Here is a 22,513-nt window from a genome sequence, read left to right as displayed (position 1 = left end):
GAATGGAAAGCTAGGAGTAAATCCTGAGCATTTCTGTGTGTGGCCCCCAAACAAAAACAAAACAAAACAAATTAACAACAAAATAAAATTAGATCATTTGTTTTCTTAGGATTAAGCTTGGAAGTACTAATAAAACACTTTAAAATTTAAAACAAAAAAATACCCTTATAATGTAGAGGTGATAAGAACATGAATGAGAACTCAGATGAACAAATCCTAAAGGAAATTATAAACGGAACCAAAGAGATAGTCCAGTGGACAGGGCACTTGCCTTGTACGCAGCAGATTCGGGTTCTATCCCTGACCCCCATATGATCCTTCAAACCATGCAGGAATGATTCCTGAGCCTAGACCCAGGAGTAAACTCTGAGCACTGCCAGTTGTGGTCCAAAAGCAAAGCTAAACAAAATGAAACATATATCCTTTTGCAGCTGGGAATTAGATTTGAAAGTGGAGAATAGAAGTTCTTTTCGGGATTAGCAGAGAAAGTTAAAATGATTGCTATTAAAATGTGAATAAAATAGTCCTCTAATCAATTATGGAGATTATTGTAGCTTCCTTCCTTTTTTAATTTCTAGGACTCTCACTAATTTTACCCTGAATAATTAGAGATTTTTATTTTTACTCCTAGTTACAGAAAACTTGTAAGAGCCAACCCAGAATGCATTTCCTCAATTTAGAACACAGTTCTAAAAAGTTCAAGACTCCTTCTTCCACTTTTATGTGAGTGTATTTTTGGGGGTGTGAGGGAATTTTTACAGTGCTGGGGAAAAAAACCTATGCCTTTACAAAAAATCATCTTCTATTGCACTTCGAAATATCTTCCTGTTCCCCTTTTCCTTACTTCAAAGGGAATATGCTTATTTTTATTTTGTGTCAATTTATAAACACTAAATTAGAACTGGTTATTCCTCTGTAGTTTTAGGAGAAAAGAAAACTTATATAAACAGAACTGCAAATTGAATAGAATTCTTAGTGAAATTCAGGTGCCTTATTTTGTTGTGCTCTGCAAATGATATGAATGAGAGCTAAAGTTTGCTGTGAGAGGGAAATTGATTTTTGGGTAAGATCTAAGAGGAGGTTGGAACCTTGAAAGAAAGTATATAACGCTTGCTTAGCCCTTTGGAATATGCAAAAAAGATGTGAATTGACTCCAAGGAATGGTAGATGAAGGAAAAGCAACACAAACTGGAAAGAATCAGAGAAATGATGTAACAGTACAAGGGTAAATATCTAGTTCAGCTACTCAAAACTACTTACTAGGGGTCAGAGTGATAGTACAACGGGCAGGGCATTTGCCTTGCAAGTGGCCAATTTGAGTTTGATCCCTAGCATCCTATATGGTCCCCCAAGAAACTCCAGAAGTAATTCCTGAGTGCAGAGCCAAGAGTAACCCCTGAGCATCACCAGATGTGACCCCCCCCAAAAAAAGAACAAAAAAGCCCCTGCTTACTAGTTATGAAGTCTGCCTTGAGACTGTACTCTTAACCTTTGCTTTTTTTTGTATGATGAGTAGGTGAGATGATTTATATTCATCTAATTCATACTCATCTAAGAATGTTACCATCAACTAAAAAGATTCCTTGGCAGCCATACGAGTCTAGCTACACAAGAAAGGGAGCTCCTTCATTTCAGTTTACTTACTGTCAAGTAATAAAATAGTCCAAGAAGAGTACACAAGAATAAAGTATTAAATGAATCCATCAGAAAAATAGAATAGATCAGAGAGCAGTCAAGTCAGAAAAATGTCTTCTTTACTTCAGGGAGAAGAAAAGTTGGAAGATCTTCTAACTTTACCGCCCTCTGATCTATTTCATTTTTCTGGTGGATTCATTTAATACATTCTTCTTGTGTACTCTTCCTGGCTTATTTTATTTCAGGCCAGGAATATAGGAGGGAGAGGAAGGATCTGAAGAAAGCAGATAGGAAGCAGTCATCCTCTTCACCCAGGGATGGGGCATGGGAAAAGCTGCAAAGGTCAGGAGAGCATAGCATAGAAGTGATGAGTTCTTTCTATAGAACAGATTAGCAGGCACATATCAGAGAATTAACATTCATAGTATTGGGGAAGAGAACAATGCAGAGTCTCCTGCCCTCATGCCTGGCTGTCCTCAACGGGGCCCTTTGGAGGGGGGGGCGGGGTTGAGTTTCCCTCTCTGTCCTGAGCAAAGCCCTGGCAGCTGAAGACCTCCAGGACCCAGCCACAGCCATGCTGAGACCACTCTCCACATGCTAGGCTGAGCCTCATGCATGAAGGAAACGGCAGAGGAATCTAGATGTGCGGGACCCGGGGCTGAGATCTCCAAGCCTGCTAGGTTCTGAACTGGGCCTCCTTCACCCAGATCCCCCATCGTCCAGTAGCTAGATAGTTACAGCCACCAACTTCTTTTTAACCCCATCAATGGCCAAGATCCAGAGACTATAAAACCAAGCTCCTGGAAGCGGAACTCTGATTGTTTAGTTCTCACTCTCAGAGAACCCAGCAGGCTACCAAGAGTATCCTGCGTGCATGTATACCTGACTGAGAACACCTGTAAAGGTGATTACATCCCTTTCAGAGAGCCGGGGAAGCTACCGAAAGTATCCCGCCCGCATGGCAAAGCCTGGCAAGCTACCCATGGTGTACTCGATATGCTAAAAACAGTAACAATGATGGTTCTTATTCCCCTGACCCTGAAAGAGCCCCCAATATGTCATCAGGCTACACTAGCATGTGACAGGGATGAATAGAGACATTACTGGTGCCCGCTTGAGCAAATCGATGAACAACCAGGTCATAGTGATAATGATAATGATAGTATTGGGATTGGAGAGTTAGGACTTTGGGGTAGGCTCTTATCTTACATCCAGCTGATCTAGGTTTGAACCCTGGCACCCCATAGGGTCCCCTTTGCCCCTCCAAGAGTGATCCTTGAACACAGAGCCAGGTGAGCACCGCTTGGTGTGACCAAACAACAACACCCGCACCCCCCCCCAAACAACACCAAAAGCCAAAACAAAAGATTCACAGTAGGACTGTGTAATCAAATATATCATAAACATTTCTGAATGCTTGACTTTATATTTGAGATGTTTGGAAAGAAGGCAAAGAGTTTTCTTAGAGAGGGACTCAGATTTAAATCAAAGCTACCTATTCACTAGTAGTTTTAGTATTGGTAAAAAAATGTCATTAGGCATCTAAAATATGGAGATTTTAATTCTGAAAAATTATACCATCAGCTTTGTAGTATTGTTTTGGGGGTTCAGTATGTGCAGAGAGTATATAAAAGAGACCCAAAACAGGCCCCCCAAATGATTAAAAGATTATATTATAATCAATATTCCCCTTATTATTATAGGTTTCTGATCAATTCATTGAGTGTCAACCAGGTCAATCTTTGGCTTGACTTCTATTCAAGAATTTACAATTTGTAAAGCTATTGCTTTTTTTTTTCTAGTATACTCCCCCCATCCCCTCCTGACACCCCACCCCAATTAGCATTCTTTCAAAAGTCTACCACACCCTCACTCCCCTAACTCTGACTTTGCTTCAGCCACATCAAAGAAAAAGAACCTGTTCATAGGCACCCAGGGTGGTTAAAGAACAGGCCTGACTGTGAACCGGCCAATTAGGGCCAGCTTCTCTCAGTAAGGAGCCAGGTCGGAACAAAGAAGAAGGGAAGGAGTCCTAACAGGCATGACTGAAGTTTTCCTTTAGAAGAATCCTTGAAAGGGATGGGCATTATTGCATTGAAATAATGCAGGAACAGATGATGTCTCACTCAGGAGTTTATGGTAGTATTCCCATACAAGCAGGCAGAATCTGGCCTCCAAAAAAGGTAAAAGGGTTGTGAAATAACGACTTTTAATAGTAGGCATCGTTAGAGGGGATGCCAAAACTTTGCAACTGAATAAATGAATGAGAAAATGAATGTAAGTTTTCTATGGAAATCACATTACTATGGATAATCTGTCAAGAGAGACGCTAACATTAACAACAGCATCTGTCTCTAGTGGCTAGATCAATTAGGAAAATAGTTTTGCGGGGAGTATGTTTATTTAAGCATAAATTTTATCTAGTTTTACTGTCACCTTCACCTCCAGGTTTGTACAGACATAAATCAAACTTCCTTCTGTTCTATGTAAATTTGTTCCTACAGGGGGTCCCCACCCCGCCCCTACGCGCGCGCCAACCCCCTTAAACTCCTTGATCAAACATTCTTTTGAGATGACCTCATAAGTTAGAGAGGCATTTCACTATTTTAGTTCAAGTGCAAAGCCGGGCAAGGCCTAGAGCAGATAAAGATGAAGAGTGTTGGGTTTCACTTCTGACTCTTGGTCCCACCCCCGCGCTGAGAAATTGTTTTCAACCTCAGTTGCGCCACGGCAGATAGGCAGAACTCCTTCTGCAGGAAAAGGGCGCCCAGACGCGCTGGGTGTTGAGACTTTTAACGTCTGGGAAACACACTTCGGTCAAGTCCCATGACCCCAGAGCGTTAAACGGAGCTTGGTTAGCATCCAAACGTGGATATTTGCTTGTTTGCTCCGCGTCCTTAGAGACGCGAGGGAGCGGCTGGCAAGGAGGAGGAGGAGGAGCGCAGGAGGGCAATGGAATATTCTAGATCTCGGGGAAGGAGGCGAGATAAGCGCTACGTGCTGCTGGGGGCTGGCAAGGATGCTCGGGATGAGAGGCATCTCGGTGCTTCGGGAAGCGGTGCGGGAGCGCCCGGACGCCCAGGCTGCAAACCCCGAGCGCGGTTCCTCCCGCCGAGGCCCCGCCCCCAGGAGCCCCGCCCCCGCCCGGCCCGGACCAATAGGAGCTCGGGATGTTAGCGGGTGGGAGGTGCGGTCGGGTTGCTACAGCCAGAGCTGGGCGGCGGCGGCGGCGGCGGCTGCGGGCGCTGCTCGAGTCTCCAGCAGCCCGAGACGGCGGCGCGATGGAGGGGCTGGAAGGTGAGAAGGTGGAGGGATGCGGGTCGGGCCTCTCGAAGCGACCCGGAGAAGTTGGGGGCACCTGCGCACCGGTGCCGGGGAGGCGACAGCGGGTGGCGATCGGCGGACTCCGCCGCGCCAGCGCAGGCCGGGAGCCGGGGGGCAGCCGGAGGTCCCCGAGGTGTCTTGCATCATTGGCCGCGCTTCTCCCGCCCCCGAGCAGGGTCCAGCGCCTGGACACGCGGCCTCTGATCTCGCCCCGCTCCTGAGTATCGTCTCGGTAGCGGCCACTGTCGAACCCAGGTCCGAGGGGATTGCCTTTGCAAAGTGGACTCCTTCCCATTCTGCTCTAGGGCCTCGCACCCGCCAGGACCAGCTCTGCTGCGTCCCCCTCCCGGAGGTGTCTGTCCAGTCACTGGCGGCTGGTGCTTTCCTTGACCGGTTTCCCTGGGTTACCGTTTATTTTCCATTTCTGCTGCATCTTCAGTCCGGAGGGTACCAGGAGCATCTCCCGAGGAAGTGCCCCCGGCCGGCTTTAGAAGCAGGCAGGACAATGGATTTAAATGGTTTATTCATGGCCACTCTTAAGGAAGAGCCAGATTTGCTTCCTTTTTCTTTTTCCTTTATCCTTTTCGTGCTGTAACCATGACTCCAGTGTTCTGCTTTGTTCTCAATTCTTCCACTTTTTCCTCTCTTCCCTTTTATCCATTTAATCCTGTGCAACACAGTATTCGCCCCCCAAACAACAAAGGAAAACGCCCAGAGAGCATTGGCAACAACACTTGGAAGACTCTATTTCAAATGGCAACCGAGCCATGTGATGGAAAATAAGTCTTCAGAATCGAAAGATCCTGGTGTCTTCATTTCCTTTTGATTTAAGTGCATTTCGGTAGAATTAAGACTAGGCTGAGACATTGCACCCTGTGTAATGTTGCATATTAGGGAATGAAATATTTCATATTGTGCAATGAAGTAAAAAGTAAAAAATACTGATAACTTCTACCATTGACTAAATCTCACCAAAAAGCTGTTAAAGTAATAGCTGGCACGAAAGGTTCACTTTTAAAATTTTCTGCCAGGTGAAACTCTCACGGTAAACATCTTGACCATAATAGGTAATCAAAAATTCTTCCATTTTTTTTCTGTGGGCAGTAAGTTTTCTGTGACCAAGGAAGGTTTTGGTGTTTGCTTATTTTTGGTCAACAGACCATTGACGTTTCCCTGAAATAGGAATTGTGATGGTAGTACTTCGTACTTTCAAGAAATTTTTTGTAAGTGCGTATTTAAGATTTATTGAATTGAGTTGAATGTCTTCTTTCCTTCCCCTTAAAAGTTGAGGTGACAGTGATTTGCAACAGGGTGACGTTTTAGAATGGGTTTGTTCCTTTCTAAATGTTTGTTATACCACACCCACCACTATAATGCCAATCAGGTCCACTACATTGAATCTCTGTTTCTATGTCCTCTACCTGCTCTGCTAATAGTTTTGCAGTGAAGATATCCATCTAAGACTTCCTTTTGGTTTGGCTTTATCTGTGGCTTTGCTTTGTTTCTTTAGGTTCTGCGTATGAATGAAATTATCCACTGTTTATATTTCTCTTGTGGAACAGTACTTGCTCCGTTCTCATTGCAAATGACATGATTTTATCTTTTTAAAATCTATAGCTGAGTAATGTTCCATTAGTTTATATGCTACGCCTTAATCTTTTCATCTGTTCTTGGAAACTTGGCTTGTTTCCAGGTTTGGGCTGTTGGAAATAGTGTGACACTGAACATAGGCCTACATGTATCTTTTCAAATTAATGTTTTTATATTCTTTAGATGGGTATTTAGGATCCTGTATGATTGCTGGTTAATGTGATAGATTCAGTTTTAGCACTGTAGCACTGTCCTCCCGTTGTTTATCGATTGTTCGAGTAGGAGCCAGTAATGTCTCCATTGTGAGACTTGTTACTATTTTTGGCATTTTGAATATGTCGCAGGTAGCTTGCCAAGCCCTGCCATGAGGGCGGGATACTCTCGGTAGCTTGCTGGGCTCTCCGAGAGGGGCAGAGGAATAGAACCTGGGTCGGCCGCATGCAAGGCAAATGCCCTACCCCTATCGCTCCAGCCCTTAGATTCAGTTTTAGTTGAGGGAAATGAAAACATTGTCACCAAAAGTATGAGACTCCCTTTTACTCCCTCACCAATTCTTGTTTTTATTTGTGTGTGTGTATTTGTGTGTGTGTGTGTGTGTGTGTGTGTGTGTGTAGGTGTAGGCCATTCCTACAGGTTTGAGGTATTTTAAGAACATTTGGTTTAGGAGACGTCTGGGGCTGGGGTCTGAGTTAAAAATTTATCTGAGCCTGGAAGAGAACTCATAGGGCCAGAAGGCATACCTGGCTTGCAGGAAGCCTGAGGGATTTTAGTTTGTTTTTATTTTGAGGCCACACCCAGCAATGCTCAGGATTTCTTTTTGGCTCTGCACTCTGGGTCAGGGAAACATGGTGCTGGGGATTATACCCTGGTCCACCCTGTGCATAATAAGCACCCTACCTGCTATACTGGACTCAGTACCCCGGAGGCCTAAGTTTCATCCCTGATGTCACATAGTCCCTTGGCACCTCTCTGTAGAGCCCCCAAACAACATCAGCAGACAAAATTTTATTTATGAAAAGTATGCTCTTTCTTATCTTCACAATATTCTCATAAGGTCTTTGATGCTAATATTTTCTGAACTTTACAGCGAATAATAAATGCAGTTTTTAAATTGGGATATTACACATGAAGAGTTCCAACAACATATGTGGTGACGTTCTGAATTCCTAAGTAGACGTGGGCTCCAGGTCTCCAGGGCTAGTCAGAATGTGGCTCAATCTAGTCAGAACTATAAATAGAAGTTTGAATAAATCAGATTCAGCTTAGCTTTTAAATAAATTTTGAAACTGCCGGTGGTATTTTGACATGGTAGATATCATGGATTCTGGCGTTTTAAGCATCTTCAGTACAAAAAATTGCATAAGGACAGTTTCTGTGTAAATTAATGTACTTTTAATTTTAAGCAGTACTTTTAATTTGAGGTGTTATGCTCATAGCTTCCTGAGATTTGGTGCTTTTGAGTTGTAATGAAGATTTACTGTAATAATTAATGCCTTGGAAAATACATGATTTCTGATGTAATAGTTTATGATGGGCATGCTTTGTGGCCCCAGTCTCTTGATAGGTCCTGGTAAGTAATTTTTTTACTTTAAAAAAATTTAAAGATAAAATTCTAGAGTTAATGATGATATATTTAAATACAGTGGACTAATTAAAAATATGAGATTGTCTTTTTTCTAAGATAAAACAATGAAAGATTGGTAATTTCAAGTGGTCTAAATTACATATAAGATGAGTTTTATGTTGAAATTATGGTAGTATGCTTATTCCCTTTTTGAATAGTCAGTCCTTTATGTCCTCTTACCTTAGAAAGATCAGATTTTTTTTTTTTGGGTCACACCCGGGGATGTTCAGGGGTTACTCCTTGCTCAGCACTCAGGAATGACTCCTGGCGGTGCCTGTGGGACCATATGGGATGCTGGGAATCAAACCTGGGTCAGCTGCCTGCAAGGCAAACGCCCTACCCACTGTGCTATCACTCCTGCCCCAAGATCAGATCTTTAAGCCTTACCATTAGCATTCATTAATTCATCCGGCTGTATTGTTATTTAACAGGCATTGATGTGTTCATAGGACAGCTTTTTGCCTTCTTTGGACCTTAAATTATAGCATTAAGCTTGTGTCTAAAAAAAAAATTGTAACTAACACCGCGCTGTTTGGTGTTACAGTCATGTTTCTAGTTTATATTGTGGAGGTGGTAAATGCACATGTAGATGAATAAAACTAAATTGAAATTCCACAAAATATAAATCAGTAAGTTGATAAAGAAGAACTTAAGGGGCTGGAGCGATAGCACAGCGGGAAGGGCGTTTGCCTTGCACGCAGCCAACCCGGTTCGATTCCCAGCATCCCGTATGGTCCCCCGAGCACCGCCAGGAGTAATTCCTGAGGGCAGAGCCAGGAGCATTGCCAGGTGTGGCCCAAAAAGCAAAAAAAAAAAAAAAAAACTTAAAAAAACTGATATTTTTCTTTTTTTTTTTGTAGGTATATACATTTAAGACAGTATGATTAATTCTATGCTGATACATTTTTAAAATAACATGAAATAGATATATCCTACAAGTTTGCAGTTTAGTAAGAGTGAAGAGAATTTAGAAAAATTAAGAGAAAATCTGAATAGGCCTGTAAAAGTATAAATGAGGGTTTTATCTGAAGAAAGAAATTTTTAGAAAATACTGTATTTTTGATGACGCTTAAATATCTATATTAGTAATAGTGCACAATAAAATTTTCTATAGATGTAGCAAAATCACCTGAATAGACATAGAGCATTTAATACAAATGAAACATTAATTCATTGTTGGAAAAATATAACATCCTTTTGCAAGCTAGAACTTTAGTCTTTGGAGACTTTCATGCTGTGGATTGTTAAGAGATCATCTATGAAATAAGAAACGCGGTTTGTGATATTGCAGTCCTTAACGGACTACATCTGGTCTGTCACGATCACGACCATCCTGTTGTTCGTCGATTGCCTCAAGCAGGCCCCTGTAACATCTCCTTCATCCTAGCCCTGAGATTTTTTAAAAAGGGCCATATTCAAGGCTCTTTCAGGATTAGGAGAATGAGACCCATCATTGTTACTGGTATTTGGCATATTGGGTACGCCACGGGGAGTTTGCCAGACTCTGCCATGTGGGCAGGTTACATTTGGTAGCCTGCCAGTTTGTCCAAAGTAAGAATGAGATAATAAGATGCTTCCGGGAGCTGGGTTTTATAGTCTCTGAGCCTTGGCCATTGATGATGGGATTACACGGTGCCAGGGGGCCAGTTGGTGGGTGTGACCCCTGCCTACTGGAATTTGTAGGATCTGGGTGGAGGATGCTCAGCCCTGATCCGAGCAGGCTTGGAGATCTTAGCCCCGGGTCCCACATGCCTTTGCTCCTCTGCTGGTACCTTCATGCGTGTGGAGAGTGGTCTCAGCATGGTGGTGGCTGGTTCTGGAGGTCTTCAGCTGCTGGAGCCCTGGTCGGGGCAGGGTGAGGAGGGAAACTCTGGTCTGTATTGTCTTGATAATTAGTATAAAGTCTTTAATTTCTTTATATCTAAAGCCTGTTTAGGTTTATCTAAGGGAGTAGCAATTAGTTTTAGATTTAGAAGAGGTTATTTTTGTTGTTGTTTTGTCTTTTGGGCTATATCTGGCTTCGCTTAGGGGACCCTTTGGGATGCTGGGGATTAACCCAGGCTGATGGCATGCAAGGCAAGCTCCAGCCCAACTCCAGAGGGTTATAATCGCATGAGCTTTTAATCTGTATACTAGAGAGATGATAAAGTAAGCCAATGGATCCAGATATTTTGTTGTCATTTTTTTTGTAACTTCCTGCTAAGTAGTTATTAATAAGTTGTGACATCAGATTGCTCATTCATTTCTTTTGACAGTGGAAAATATTAGATCATAGTTTTGCCCTAAAAAAATCAAATTAAAAAAAAAGGCTTATTTCTCTTCTACAGTTGTAGTCCTTGTTCTTATAATTTATAGTTCTTTTTGTATGCCTAGTTGGAGGCAGTTATTTGCCCCATTAGTGTTTGTTTTCAGTTTTTTTTTCTGATTCTAAATATATCCTAGTTTATTGAACAATTTTTCATCTTTCCTACTTTATATAGCATTCCCTTTTTTGGGTACTGTGTTGGATGCAAGGCATTTTGATAGCTGTTGTGCTGGTGAGGCCTGTGTTTGAATCCTTGTCTTGTTTCTTTGCATTTTGAACAATTTACTTGCTCTAAATCTTCGCTTTCTCAGCTATGAAATGGAGCTCTGAAGTCACAATCTCCTGTGTAATGGTCGTCTAAAATCATAGGAAATACATTTGGATCTTGAGAATGGTTCATTGTAGGTAAATGTATGCAGGGAAGGGATTATGGCAGCCTCACTAGGTAACTATGACTGCAGATAGAGTAGGGTGGAAAAATATATGTGTTGAGAATTTGAGCTAAGACAAAAAAGTAGGAATTAAAAAAGAAGACATAGAAGATGTTTCTGAGATGGAAAGATCTGTTATGAGTGTTGAATGTAAGAGAACAAAGGCTATAATAATTGTAGCTTTGCGTCTTGGTCAAAAGCATAATATTAGTGCCTCTATCCAAGAGGAAGACCAAGTTTGGAAGATGAGGTAATGCGTTTGGCTCAGGAAATGCTTGTCAAGTACTTGGGTGTGGTATCTGGTGGAAAAATCTCATAGGGACTTGGAAGTATCTGGAATTTAAAAGTTTGATAATCATCACCGTATAAGTGATAATGGCAGAATACATTTGCCCAGGAAAGTTATATTTAGCAAAATTAGGTAAGAAACTTGGGTGCTTTAGGGTTGAACAGGAAAGGAAATGGAGGTAGGGGTGTTTTCTGCAGATGCCTCTACAGAGGTTTAAAGTTGTCAGAAGAGGTAAGCAGTAGAGACTTCATTTATCGAATGAAGGTTATGTGCTGAAGATGACTTAGCACCTAGCATTTCTAGAGGTTGAGTACTAACCAGGTCCAGACCCCCTTAGTTTGTGAGATATGAAAAAACTTAAATTTTGGGGAATGTTAAAAAGGAAGAGGATGAATCTTAATGTTGTTGGAAGTTACATGGTGTGTGCTCATGTTTAGCTTAATTAAAACATTAGATAAAAAAATTGTTGGATGGGATTGATTAGCACTGCTTCCTTGCTGTAGAAAGGCCCAGTAGTGTCAAGATTCAAGAAGGGACCTGGGTTATGACTAGTTATGAGTAGCTTAGTGGTGTTCTGTTGCTTCTGTGTCTTAAGGACTCATTACAGAAGCTCTCTCTATTTTCTTCTCCTCCCCCTCCCCCTTCTCCTTTTCCTCCTTTTCCTTTTCCTCTTCCTCCTCCATCCTCCTCCTCTTCTCCTGTCTTCTTTCTTCTTCCTATTTTCCTACCTCCTAGAATAGTTTTATTGCTGAATGAAGACTTATACTGATGAATGTTTTATTCTTCAAACCAGTGAATTTTTGTTTATTAAGATAAATGATTTTAGAATTAAGATACCATTGGTTTACAGGAGTACAGTCATTGAATCTATTTATAATTGTAGTTAAGACCACTGGGTTGGAGCGATAGCATAGTGGGAAGGGCGTTTGCCTTGCACACTGCTGACCTGGTCGACCCAGGTTCGGTTCCTCCGCCCCTCTTGTTGAGCCTGGCAGACTACTGAGAGTATCTTGCCCGCATGGCAAAGCCTGGCAAGCTCCCCGTGACATATTCAATATGCCAAACACAGTAATATGTGTCACAATGGAGACATTACTGGGTTCGCTCGAGCAAATTGATGAACAATGGGAGGACAGTGACAGTGACAGACCACTACAGTGCTTTGAAATGTGCCAGTCAAGGTGGCAAGGGGGCTGGCTGGTGGGTGGGCAGGAGGAGAATGGGAACACAGTGGAGGGAAGTTGACAGCGGTGATGGGATTGATGTTGAAATATTGTATGCCTATAACCCAACTACCAGTAATGCTGTAAATCGTGGTTCTTTCATTAAATAAAAGATTAAAAAATAATACAAACACTTGTAGTGAGGCTTAATTACAGTTTTTCTTGCAGTTCATATGGGGAACAAATGGGAAGTGGGAAATAGCTGGTCCGTAAATGTGAAGAACTAACCTGGAAATATAATTATTTCAAAAAATACTGTTACTCTGGATGTTAATCATCAAGATCTTTGTAGGGTCAGAAAGGATTAGGGGAAACAGGAATTCAGCTCGTAGAATTCCACTTGCTTAAACTGGTTTCTTCCCAGCTATTTGGCTGTGAAAATAATGGCTTTGAAGATGATTAATGAAAGAAGTGGGAATGACTAGGAAGGTCCAAACTGGAGTGGAAGGTAGGTACACGCAAGTATAGGCTATCAAGGAAGTAAAATTCATTCTAACATTAGGAAAAGTGAGTTAGCAAGGTAGATGTTTGTAATAGAGAATGTGGATATTTTTTAGTTTACAAAGTGTCGACTAAAATAAGTGTTCAAATGTTGAAATCCAGCCTGAGCTGAAAAAGGGAAAAACTGGTGATATATTAGAGATTGTTGATCTGGAAGTCAAGTTGATTTTTAAAAGGATTGTATCTCTGTGCTTCCAAGAATTCTGTTGAGTTTGGAAAGTTGAATTCACCTCATCAGTGGGAGGAAGTGGACATGCTCCCAGAACAGAAAAATAACTTTCTGTTCTAACTTGCCAAGTTCTTTTATTTTAAGAATGTTCTTTCCTACTTCCTCAATGTTAAGAGTTAAGACTTTTTATTTTTCATTTTTCATTTCATCATCCTGTTATTCGTCGATTGCCTCGAGCAGGCCCCAGTAACGTCTCTTTCATCCTAACCTTGAGATTATATTCAAGGCTATTTAGGAGAATGAGACCCATCATTGTTACTGGTATTTGGCATATTTGGTACGCCACGGGGAGTTTGCCAGACTCTGCCCTGTGGGCAGGCTACATTCGATAGCCTGCAAGTTTGTCCAAAGTAGGAATGAGATGATAAGATGTCATAAAGATGTCCTGATAAGATGTGGCGCGGCTGCGATAGGATCTGGGTGGAGGATGCTCGACTCCAATCCGAGTAGGCTTGGAGATCTCGGCCCCGGAACCCGCGTGGATTTGTCCCTCTGCTAGTACCTTCATGTGTGCGGAGAGTGGTCTCAGCATGGTGGTGGCTGGTCCTGGAGGTCTTCAGCTGCTGGAGCCCTGGTCGGGGCGGGGAGGAAAGCTCAACCCGCTCCCCTCCAAGGGGCCCCGGTGAGGAACAGCCAGGTGTGGGGGCAGGAGACTGCACTGTTCTCATCCGGGAGCTGGATTTTATAGTCTCTGAGTCTTGGCCGTTGATGGGATTACACGGCGCCAGGGGGCCAGGTGGTGGGTGTGACCCCCACCTACTGGAATTTGGAGGATCTGGGTGGAGGATGCTCGACTCCAATCCGAGTAGGCTGGGAGATCTCGGCCCCGGAACCTGCGTGGATTTGTCCCTCTGCCAGTACCTTCAGGTGTGCGGAGAGTGGTCTCAGCATGGTGGTGGCTGGTCCTGGAGGTCTTCGGCTGCCGGAGCCCTGGTCGGGGCGGAGAGGAAAGCTCAACCCGCTCCCCTCCAAGCCTTAGAATTGTGATTTTTACTTCATTAGGCTGAAAAGTGCTTTTACATGACATCTCAGTTGTCCTCCAGAAATTTTGAGCTAGATTGACTAGACATTATCCTCACTTAACAGCTGTCTATCTAGTTTATATAGTGAGGTTGTAGGCCCTTGTGATTCTCTGTTATGTACATAGGCAAGTGGTGACTTATTCAACATACTACGTAACACACTATGTGAAATATCCATTCCACCATCTTCTTCAATTAGTTAACTGTTTTACTTATTTATATATATGACAAACTTTAAACTTCTCCAGTAAGGTAGAGATACATGTAAGTTTCTTGCTAAAGGGTTCTCTGTGGTAGATTTTATTAAACTGGAATATTAAAGATAGAAGCGAGTCCCACAAAGGTTTTTTGAACCAAATTTCCTTATTTTATACAGGAATAATCTGAACCATAGAGAAGTTGAATATTTTTCCTAGGATAACTAGGATTTGGAAACTACGAAGGACATCTGAGAGCCTTATCTGTCCCCAAGCATGCCGTTTAAAGCATCCCACGAGAACAGAGTGTGACTTGTGGCTCTGGGCCTAACCTAGTTATCGTGTCTTGCCGGTAGAAGTTCTTTCTAACAGGTGTTGACACCAGCATGCTTGCACATAGCTCATTTTGTGGATTACAGGACCTTACTCAGTTACCAGCCAATGTCGGAGAAAGTCACGTATTTGTTATAATATTTATAGTTAAGACAGTTATAATAGTGTTGATATTTACGGTATTGATATACAGCATTACTGCTCCCCGACCCTCACCCCAGAGTGCCACGACTTTACCACTGTCCTAAGTCTCTTTTAGTCAGGTTTACTTGTTCACTTTTATTTTTGTCTTTATGGGACACACCTGGCAATGAGCAGGGGTTCCTCCTGGATCTGTGCTCAGGAATTACTCCTGGCAGTGATCGGGGGACCATGTGGGATGCTGGGGATAGAACCTAGGTTGGCTATATGCAATGCAAACACCCTATCCATATACTATTGCTCTGGCCCTTAGTCCAGTTTTCTTACACCTTCTCTTTACTCTTTTAGTTTTTGGTGGGGTGGACGGTGGTGGGGAGAAGTGCAGGAGGTATGTGTTTGATGTCAGGTAGATTCAGAGGCTATTCTTGGATCTGTGCTCAGGGGCTACTCTGGTGATGCTTAGAGTATCAGGGAATCAGCCACATGCAAAGCAAGTGCTTTGTTTAAATATATTCTCTGGCCCCATGTATATGTATATTTTGAAGGAAGTAATAATTCTTTTTTTCGCTTTAGCACCGGGAAATCCTTCAAGTGGTGTTCAGGGGACGAGAGTAATTTCAGTTTGTGGTTCACTGCTAGGGTCTAAGAATGTGGTGCTTCTTGGGCTCTGTGGGACCAGAGACCATCAGAGATTTCCTGTGGTACCCATGGGCCTCCATGGCCATCTGCATTGATGCTCAGGAGTGTCCATTGCTGTATCTTAGGATGCTTTGGAGGTCAACTGGTGCTGCAGGTTGAACCCGGCACAACCTTAACTATTTCCTCACTCCTAATTTTTCTCTTGATATAATTGCTCTTAAGTGCTTTCTCTTTAATGTCAGTTGTCTGTCTTTTAATACTTTTTTAGTGATGATAATTTTCTTTTCCTTTAAAGACATTTTGACTCAGTAAACTGTAGGAATCAAACCTAAGAGTTGCAGTTCATTGTATTCTGGGTATTGTTGTGTTAAGTGTTTTTATGTGAAAATGGATTAGATGATTTGGTTCTTAGGATAGAGTGAATAAGTAAATCATGCACACAGCCAAGCATTTTGATGGCCCTGCGTGTTATGTCATCCTGGCGTCACTATTATTTCATTTGTTTTTTTGCAGATAGTCAGGAGGTCCCATAGGCACTTATATTATTTTCATGTGTTAAAGTTATTTTTCTTAATAATTAATTTTTATGAATTTTTATCCTTTTTGTTTTTGTTTTGGGGCCACACATGGTGGTGTTCAGGGCTTACTCATGATTCTGCATTCAGGGATCACTTCTGGCTGAATCAAGGTATCATATGGAGTGCTGCGGATCGAACCCCAGTCAGCCGTGTGCTAGGCAAACCTCCTACCTGCTATCACTCAGGCCCCTCTAAACCTTTATCTTTTCTTTAACAAAGAGACAATAAAATATACTTTTAAGCATGCAACAGTATGTGATACATTTTTGCATTTTTATTGATGACTTTTTAATTAGTAGAATATAGAATAGCCTGAAAACTATAAGCGAGTCTGATAGATCATGTATCCTGTGTTTTCCAGTTCTGTTCTGTTGTTCATTCTGGTATGGAGACATTCATAGTGAATCTAATGAACTTCACTCAGAAAGTGCCTCAGACTTTCTGATTAGACAGTGAAATTAAATGATCGAGATATATGAGGTGGCTCTACCTAGAAAACCTAGTTTTAGAGACAAATAATCTGGTTTTAAATAATCTGGTCTTAGAGGACAGATCAGGCGAATCTCAGCTTTGTCTTTCTTGTGTCCACTGCTTAACTGTCACCGCAGTGACATTACCTCCACCTGAGATGACAAGTCCTCGCTATCTGCCTTTAAATAGGTCAGTGGAGTGGTAGAAGTGAGAAAACAAAATAGTTCTTCTGTTACCAGGGACTGTATTCTCATTGATGGCTATTTCGGTTCTCATTAGTTTACTGCGAACTCAGTAAATGCCTGATTGCAAGTTACTTGGTGTGAAAACTGTAATTTCTTTGCGAGTCTGTTACTTCAAAAGATGTTTCTTCTGTATTTATCCTTTCTATGATACAAGAACTTCAGTAGTCAGTAAGATATTCAGGAGAAAACGCGATGAATAGGTTCAAGTATTAATTTTTGGGAAACTACAGACATGAGAAGCATTTTAGATCACTTATAAAATAAAATAACAGATTGAGTCAGTTAGGTAGAATTCTGAAGAATGTAGTTTTTGGCTTCCACTCTGAATTGCCCACATCCTAACTCTGAGTGTGGAATTGCTTTCTTTTGCTTTGATAGCACAGCAGCTAGGGCGTTTGCCTTGCACGCAGCCGACCAGGCTGACCTCGGTTCGATTCCTCCACTCCTCTCAGAGAGCCTGGCAAGCTACCAAGAGTATCTCGCCCGCACGGCAAAACCTGGCATGCTCCCTGTGACATACTGGATATGCCAAACACAGTAACAAGTCTCATAATGGAGACGTTACTGGACCTGCTCGAGAAAATCGATGAACAACGGGAGGACAGTGCTACAGTGCTACTGTGCTTTCATTTTACTGTATTCCTCCTAATCCACAGTGTCCCTGGGCTCTGGCCTGCACTGCATAGTCCTTTGAACCACCTTCCTCACCCTTTTTTTTTTTTCCTTAAGTAAAACTTTTACTTCTGGGAGGGGGAGAAGAAAAAGAAGAATGTAGTGGTTTTCTTTTTTTTTTGATTTTCATCACTGTAATTTTGATATTATGATAGGGTTTCGTGCATACCAAGTTCCAACACCCTATTGTCCAAAAGAGTGTCCTTTTTCCTCCAACATGCATCGAGAATTTTATTAGTATTTATTTTGATTTTTTATTTTTGGGAATTTGGAGCCACACCCAGTGGCTCTCAGGGTCTACTCCTGGCTCTGCACTCAGGCCTCACTCCCTGTGGTCTTGGGGAACTCTACAGTGTTGCCCTGGAAATCGAACCCAGGTGAGGTGTATGCAATATAAGCATCTTACTCACTGTACTGTCTCTCTGACCCCAACAGCACGAGTGTAGAATTTTTAAAAAATGTCATGTGTATTGTTATGGTATATGTATATATTGATTTTAAATCAAAAAAAATCTTTAAGAAATAGAATTTAATTTAACATTAAAGGTAAAGGTAAAGGCCCTCCCGTTGATCGTCGATTTGCTCGAGCGGGCCCAGTAATGTCTCCATTGGAGACTTTGTTGTTACTGTGTCTGGCATATCGAATACTCTCGGTAGCTTGCTGGGCTCTCCGAGAGGGGCGGAGGAATCGAACTCGGGTCGGCCATGTTGGCCGCTTGTAAGGCGAATGCCCTACCCACTGTGCTATCGCTCCAGCAATAGATATTTTATTTAACATTAGAATTTAATATTTCATTATAAAATAATGAAACAATTCACATAGTCACATATGCTAATTCAGATAATCCTAGCATCTGTAGCATATGTAGCACTGTTCTCCCTTATTCATCGGTTTGCTCGAGTGGGCATCAGTAACGTCTCCATTGTGAGACTTGTTACTGTGTTTGGCATATTGAGTACGTCACAGGGAGCTTGCCAGGCTATGCCGTGCGGGCAGAATACTCTTGGTAGCTTGCCGGGCTCTCCGAGAGGAATGGAGGAATCAAACTCGGGTCAGCCAGGTGCAAGGCAAACGCCCTACCTGCTATGCTATCGCTCCAGCCCATCCTGACATCATCTCAGGAAATCAGGAAGTCATTTAACTGCTCATCAGTGTTGTTTCTTAATCCTTGGGATTAATAACATCAACCTTAAATTGAATTTGGTGGAGATATATTCTCTTAATATAAATTAAGAGGAGTTTGGGGATGGAGAGATAGGACAGCAGGTAGGGTGCTTGCCTTGCATGCAGCCAACCTGGGTTTGATCCCCAGCATCCTGTATGATTTCCCTGAGTCTGTCAGGAGTGATTTCCTGAGTACAGAGCCAGGAGTAAGTCCTGAGCAATGCCGGGTGTGCCCCGCCCCTCAAGAAATAAATTAATTAAGGAAATATGAAAAGTTAATTTGCCTAAAATAATTTAAAGAAAGCCAGATATCTTCTTTCTTAAAAAAAAAACAGTATCAATAATCTCTTTTGTCTGTGTACCATTAAATCAACATTCTGTGGAAAAGTCAGACATCTTCAAAGCCAGACATCTTCAATGGTTCAGTAGCATAAGAACAATAAAGTAACTCTCACATTGATCTATATTGCACATCACTGCTTACACATAAACACATACTATTATTATTCTACTGTAATTGTAGAATAGTTTACTATAGTAGAAAAAGATCATAAAAGTTTTTCCTTGCCTTGCATCACTAAAAAATTTATACTTAATGACAGAACAGTCTGTGTATTTTTTTTTCAAACACAGTAAGTAGTTGTAGAAAGCATTATGATAACATCAATAGAAGCACAGTATGGTAATGTAAAATTAATGAGAGAGATGCCATCTTCTTTCTAGGCAAGTAGTTCTTGATAAGACAGTGCGCTCTCAATTAGGCTCTTCTCAGGAATCAGAATGTGAGTATTGTTTAATGTGTTTCTGAGGATGTGGGAATAGCTAAGGAAGTTGGCTGCAGTTGGCAATAATATACAATATACAATTTTCAACAGTAATCAATTTGGTCTGGAAATGATGACTTGTTTGAAATTGCCTTTCCAGCAAATGACCAAACCAAGTCATGTCCATTTCAACTGATATTCCCATTTTCTGTATTTATTATTACTTTTCTAATAATTCGGGTAAGTAACATGATTATAAAATCCATAGTTACTGAACTTGCACCATCACTTAAGTGCCAGAGACCTTCCACCACTTTCATGTCTTTTCCTCTCCTTTCCACAACCCCACTGTCTACTCTCCACATTGCTGGATAAGTTCTGTTGTCAAAATCTAAGATTTTGTTCTCTGACAGCTGCACTTCTAAAAGGTATTGTATTTTTTGGAGGCACACCTAGCTGTACTTAGGGCTCACCCCTGGCAGTGCTCAGAAGGGTCATATGTGATGCCAGGTGTGGTCTTGGGGGCAGCCACATGCAAGGCAAGTGTCCTACTTGCTATACCATCCCTCTGGCCCCAGAAAAGTGCACTTAAAAAAAAAAGAAGGAACTGAACAATTTATATAAGAAATTAAGAGAAAAGATTAAAATGGAAAGTTTCACAGCAGAATTTGTTTTGTTTTGTTTTAGAAAATGGAAGTGTCCAGGTTGGAGAATTGTTACCTTGCAAGATTTGTGGAAGAACATTCTTTCCAGTGGCATTAGTGAGTACCTTTATCCTTGGGGGTTAATCAGTAATAGTTAAATACTTGAGAACAACTCTTGTGGAAAGAATCTCTGTGGGATAATTTAAAGTGATGCTAAATAGCATTCTTTGTTCAAAAGTATCAGTTCTATCACTTTCATTCTTTGGAGTGGTCTCTTTTCTTCTCATTTTACTTATTCTTAATATTGGTACTATTAACAAAGAGCTTTTAGAAATGCATAATACTGTATTTGAAAATTACAAAAAAGGGTATGATGTTTGCAGTTTGCTTTCAAGCACTTAAAAAATAATGAGGAGAGATGAAACAAGATTGTCAAAATGTTGGTAATTGAGAAGGCAGCCAAGGAATAAGTGGAAATTCATTATACTGTTTTTAAATTCTTGTGTAGATGTGTCTAAACAAAAAGATTTTTTTCCCTTTTTTTTTCAGATCACAAATAGGACATACAAATAGGTTTGGGAAAGTAGCATATAAATATTTGACATAAACTTAAAGCTCAGTTTCTGGAACTAGATAATATGTGATTCTCCTTGAAAGTTGCATGCTACTCGCACTTCACTTTTGTTTTTAAATACTTAAGATAGTTTATTTCTTTTTATTACTTTGGTTTTGGGGGCACTATTCAAATAAGAACTTTTATTCTAATAACTATAATTATAAAGGCCCTCCCGTTGTTCATCGATTTGCTTGAGCGGGCCCAGTAACGTCTCCATTGGAGATTTTGTTGTTATAATACTTTTCAAAATAAAAACTGAAAACATGTTACTAAAACCGTTGATTAGCAACTACATACTGAAATTTGCATGACCCTTTGATACCAAAAAGCCAGTTCTATGATTTTTTTTATCCTCCTAATATTGAACAATTCTAATCTTTTTAGAATTTATCAAAATAAAGGGAAAAAAGGTACTACATTGAGTTCTTGATGTCATGAGTTAATATTATTATTATTTTTTTAGCCAAAGGAGAATGATTGCTTATCTTAATGGGCAATTGGATGATGGTTAGGAGAATTTTTTTTTCCCTTAAATTTTTATTAGTGAAACATCATGAGGTACAGTTGTAGACTTACAAATTTTTGTGCTTGGGTTTCAATTATACAATGATCGAATACCCATCCCTCCACCAGTGCCCATTCTCCACCACCACTGATCCCAGGTTAGGAGAATTTAATTGTGACTTTTGTTGTTGTTGCTTTGGGGCTACTCCCAGCAGTGCCTCGGGGTTACTCCTGGCTCTGCACTCAGGAAATACTTCTGGGTTATGCCCTGGGGACCGCATTGGATGCCAGGGGTCCAACTTGGGTGAGCCTGTTGTACTACAGGGCACCTGTTGTACTGTTGCTCCTGCCCTCGTTGTGATTTTTTTTTAAAAAATGAGTAAATTAATTATTGTATGAATGAGTTGGCAACTGTGGTTTTTTTTTTTTTTTAATTTAAAACATTTTTATATATTTTTTTGTTTGGGGACACATGTGGTGGTGCTCAGAGCCTGCCTCCTGGTTCAGGGACCTGATGGTGCTCTGGGGATCATATGGGGTGCCGGGGATCAAACCCTGGTCATCTGTGTGCAAGGCAGTGCCCTGTTCACCTTACTATCTCTCAAGGCTTCAAGGCAAATTGTATTTTTAAAAAAGTTCGTTAAGAGGGGCTGGAGTGATAGTACAGCAGGTAGGGCGTTTGCCTTGAACACGGCCGACCTGGGTTTGATTCCCAGCATCCCTTATGGTCCCCTGAGCACTGCCAGGAGTAATTCCCGAGTGCAAAGGCAGGAGTAACCCCTGTGCATTGCTGGGTGTGACCCAAAAAGCAGTGCGTAAGACTGTTACACTATAGATCAAGAAAAATCTTTGGTTAAGAAAAAAAAAAAGAGGCTGAAAATTTTCACTCCAGAAGGAAAGACAGAAATGACTGACTATAGAGGAAAATTCCAAATTTGACTTTTTTAATGTTGACTACATATCATCTTGCTACTACTAGGTCAGTTTTAATCACTAATGCATTTTTTAATTACGTTCTTTTTCTAGTATTAATTTTTAGGAATTTAATGATGGAGAGAGAGAACAAAAGGGAATGCCCTGCCACAGAAGCAGGGTGGGATGGAAGGGATGGGGGGGTGGGAGGGATACTGGGATCCGTGGTGGTGGAAAATGGGCGGGCACTGGTGGAGGGATGGGTATTTGATCATTGTATAACTGAAACCCAAGCACAAAAATTTGTAAGTCTACAACTGTACCTCATGGTGTTTAACTAATAAAAACTAAAAAAAAAGAAATTAACATTTTCCATGCAGACAGTTTTAACTTGTATATTATTTTCCCCAATGATAAGAAAGCTAGGAGTAATGAAAATAATATCTTTAAGTGTCTGTG

At 41.3% G+C, this 22,513-nt stretch overlaps 1 protein-coding gene across 1 annotated transcript in view; it reads left to right on the top strand.

Annotated features, from left to right (window-relative positions):
- Nucleotides 1–4,869: 4,869 nt before the first annotated feature.
- Nucleotides 4,870–22,513, top strand: part of ZC2HC1A (zinc finger C2HC-type containing 1A) — a 40,137-nt gene continuing 22,493 nt past the window's right edge. Inside the window, exons 1-2 of the mRNA XM_056106853.1 lie at nucleotides 4,870–4,932; nucleotides 20,066–20,139. Coding sequence (XP_055962828.1) covers nucleotides 4,917–4,932; nucleotides 20,066–20,139 — 90 coding nt within the window. The 5' untranslated portion in view covers nucleotides 4,870–4,916. The remainder of the gene's footprint in view (nucleotides 4,933–20,065; nucleotides 20,140–22,513) is intronic.

Source organism: Sorex fumeus, unplaced genomic scaffold (genome assembly GCF_029834395.1).
Source record: "Sorex fumeus unplaced genomic scaffold, SorFum_2.1 ptg000002l, whole genome shotgun sequence".
NCBI classification, from domain to species: domain Eukaryota; kingdom Metazoa; phylum Chordata; class Mammalia; order Eulipotyphla; family Soricidae; genus Sorex; species Sorex fumeus.
The sequence above is the reverse complement of the archived record's forward strand: the minus strand, read 5'-3'. Positions and strand labels throughout refer to the sequence as shown.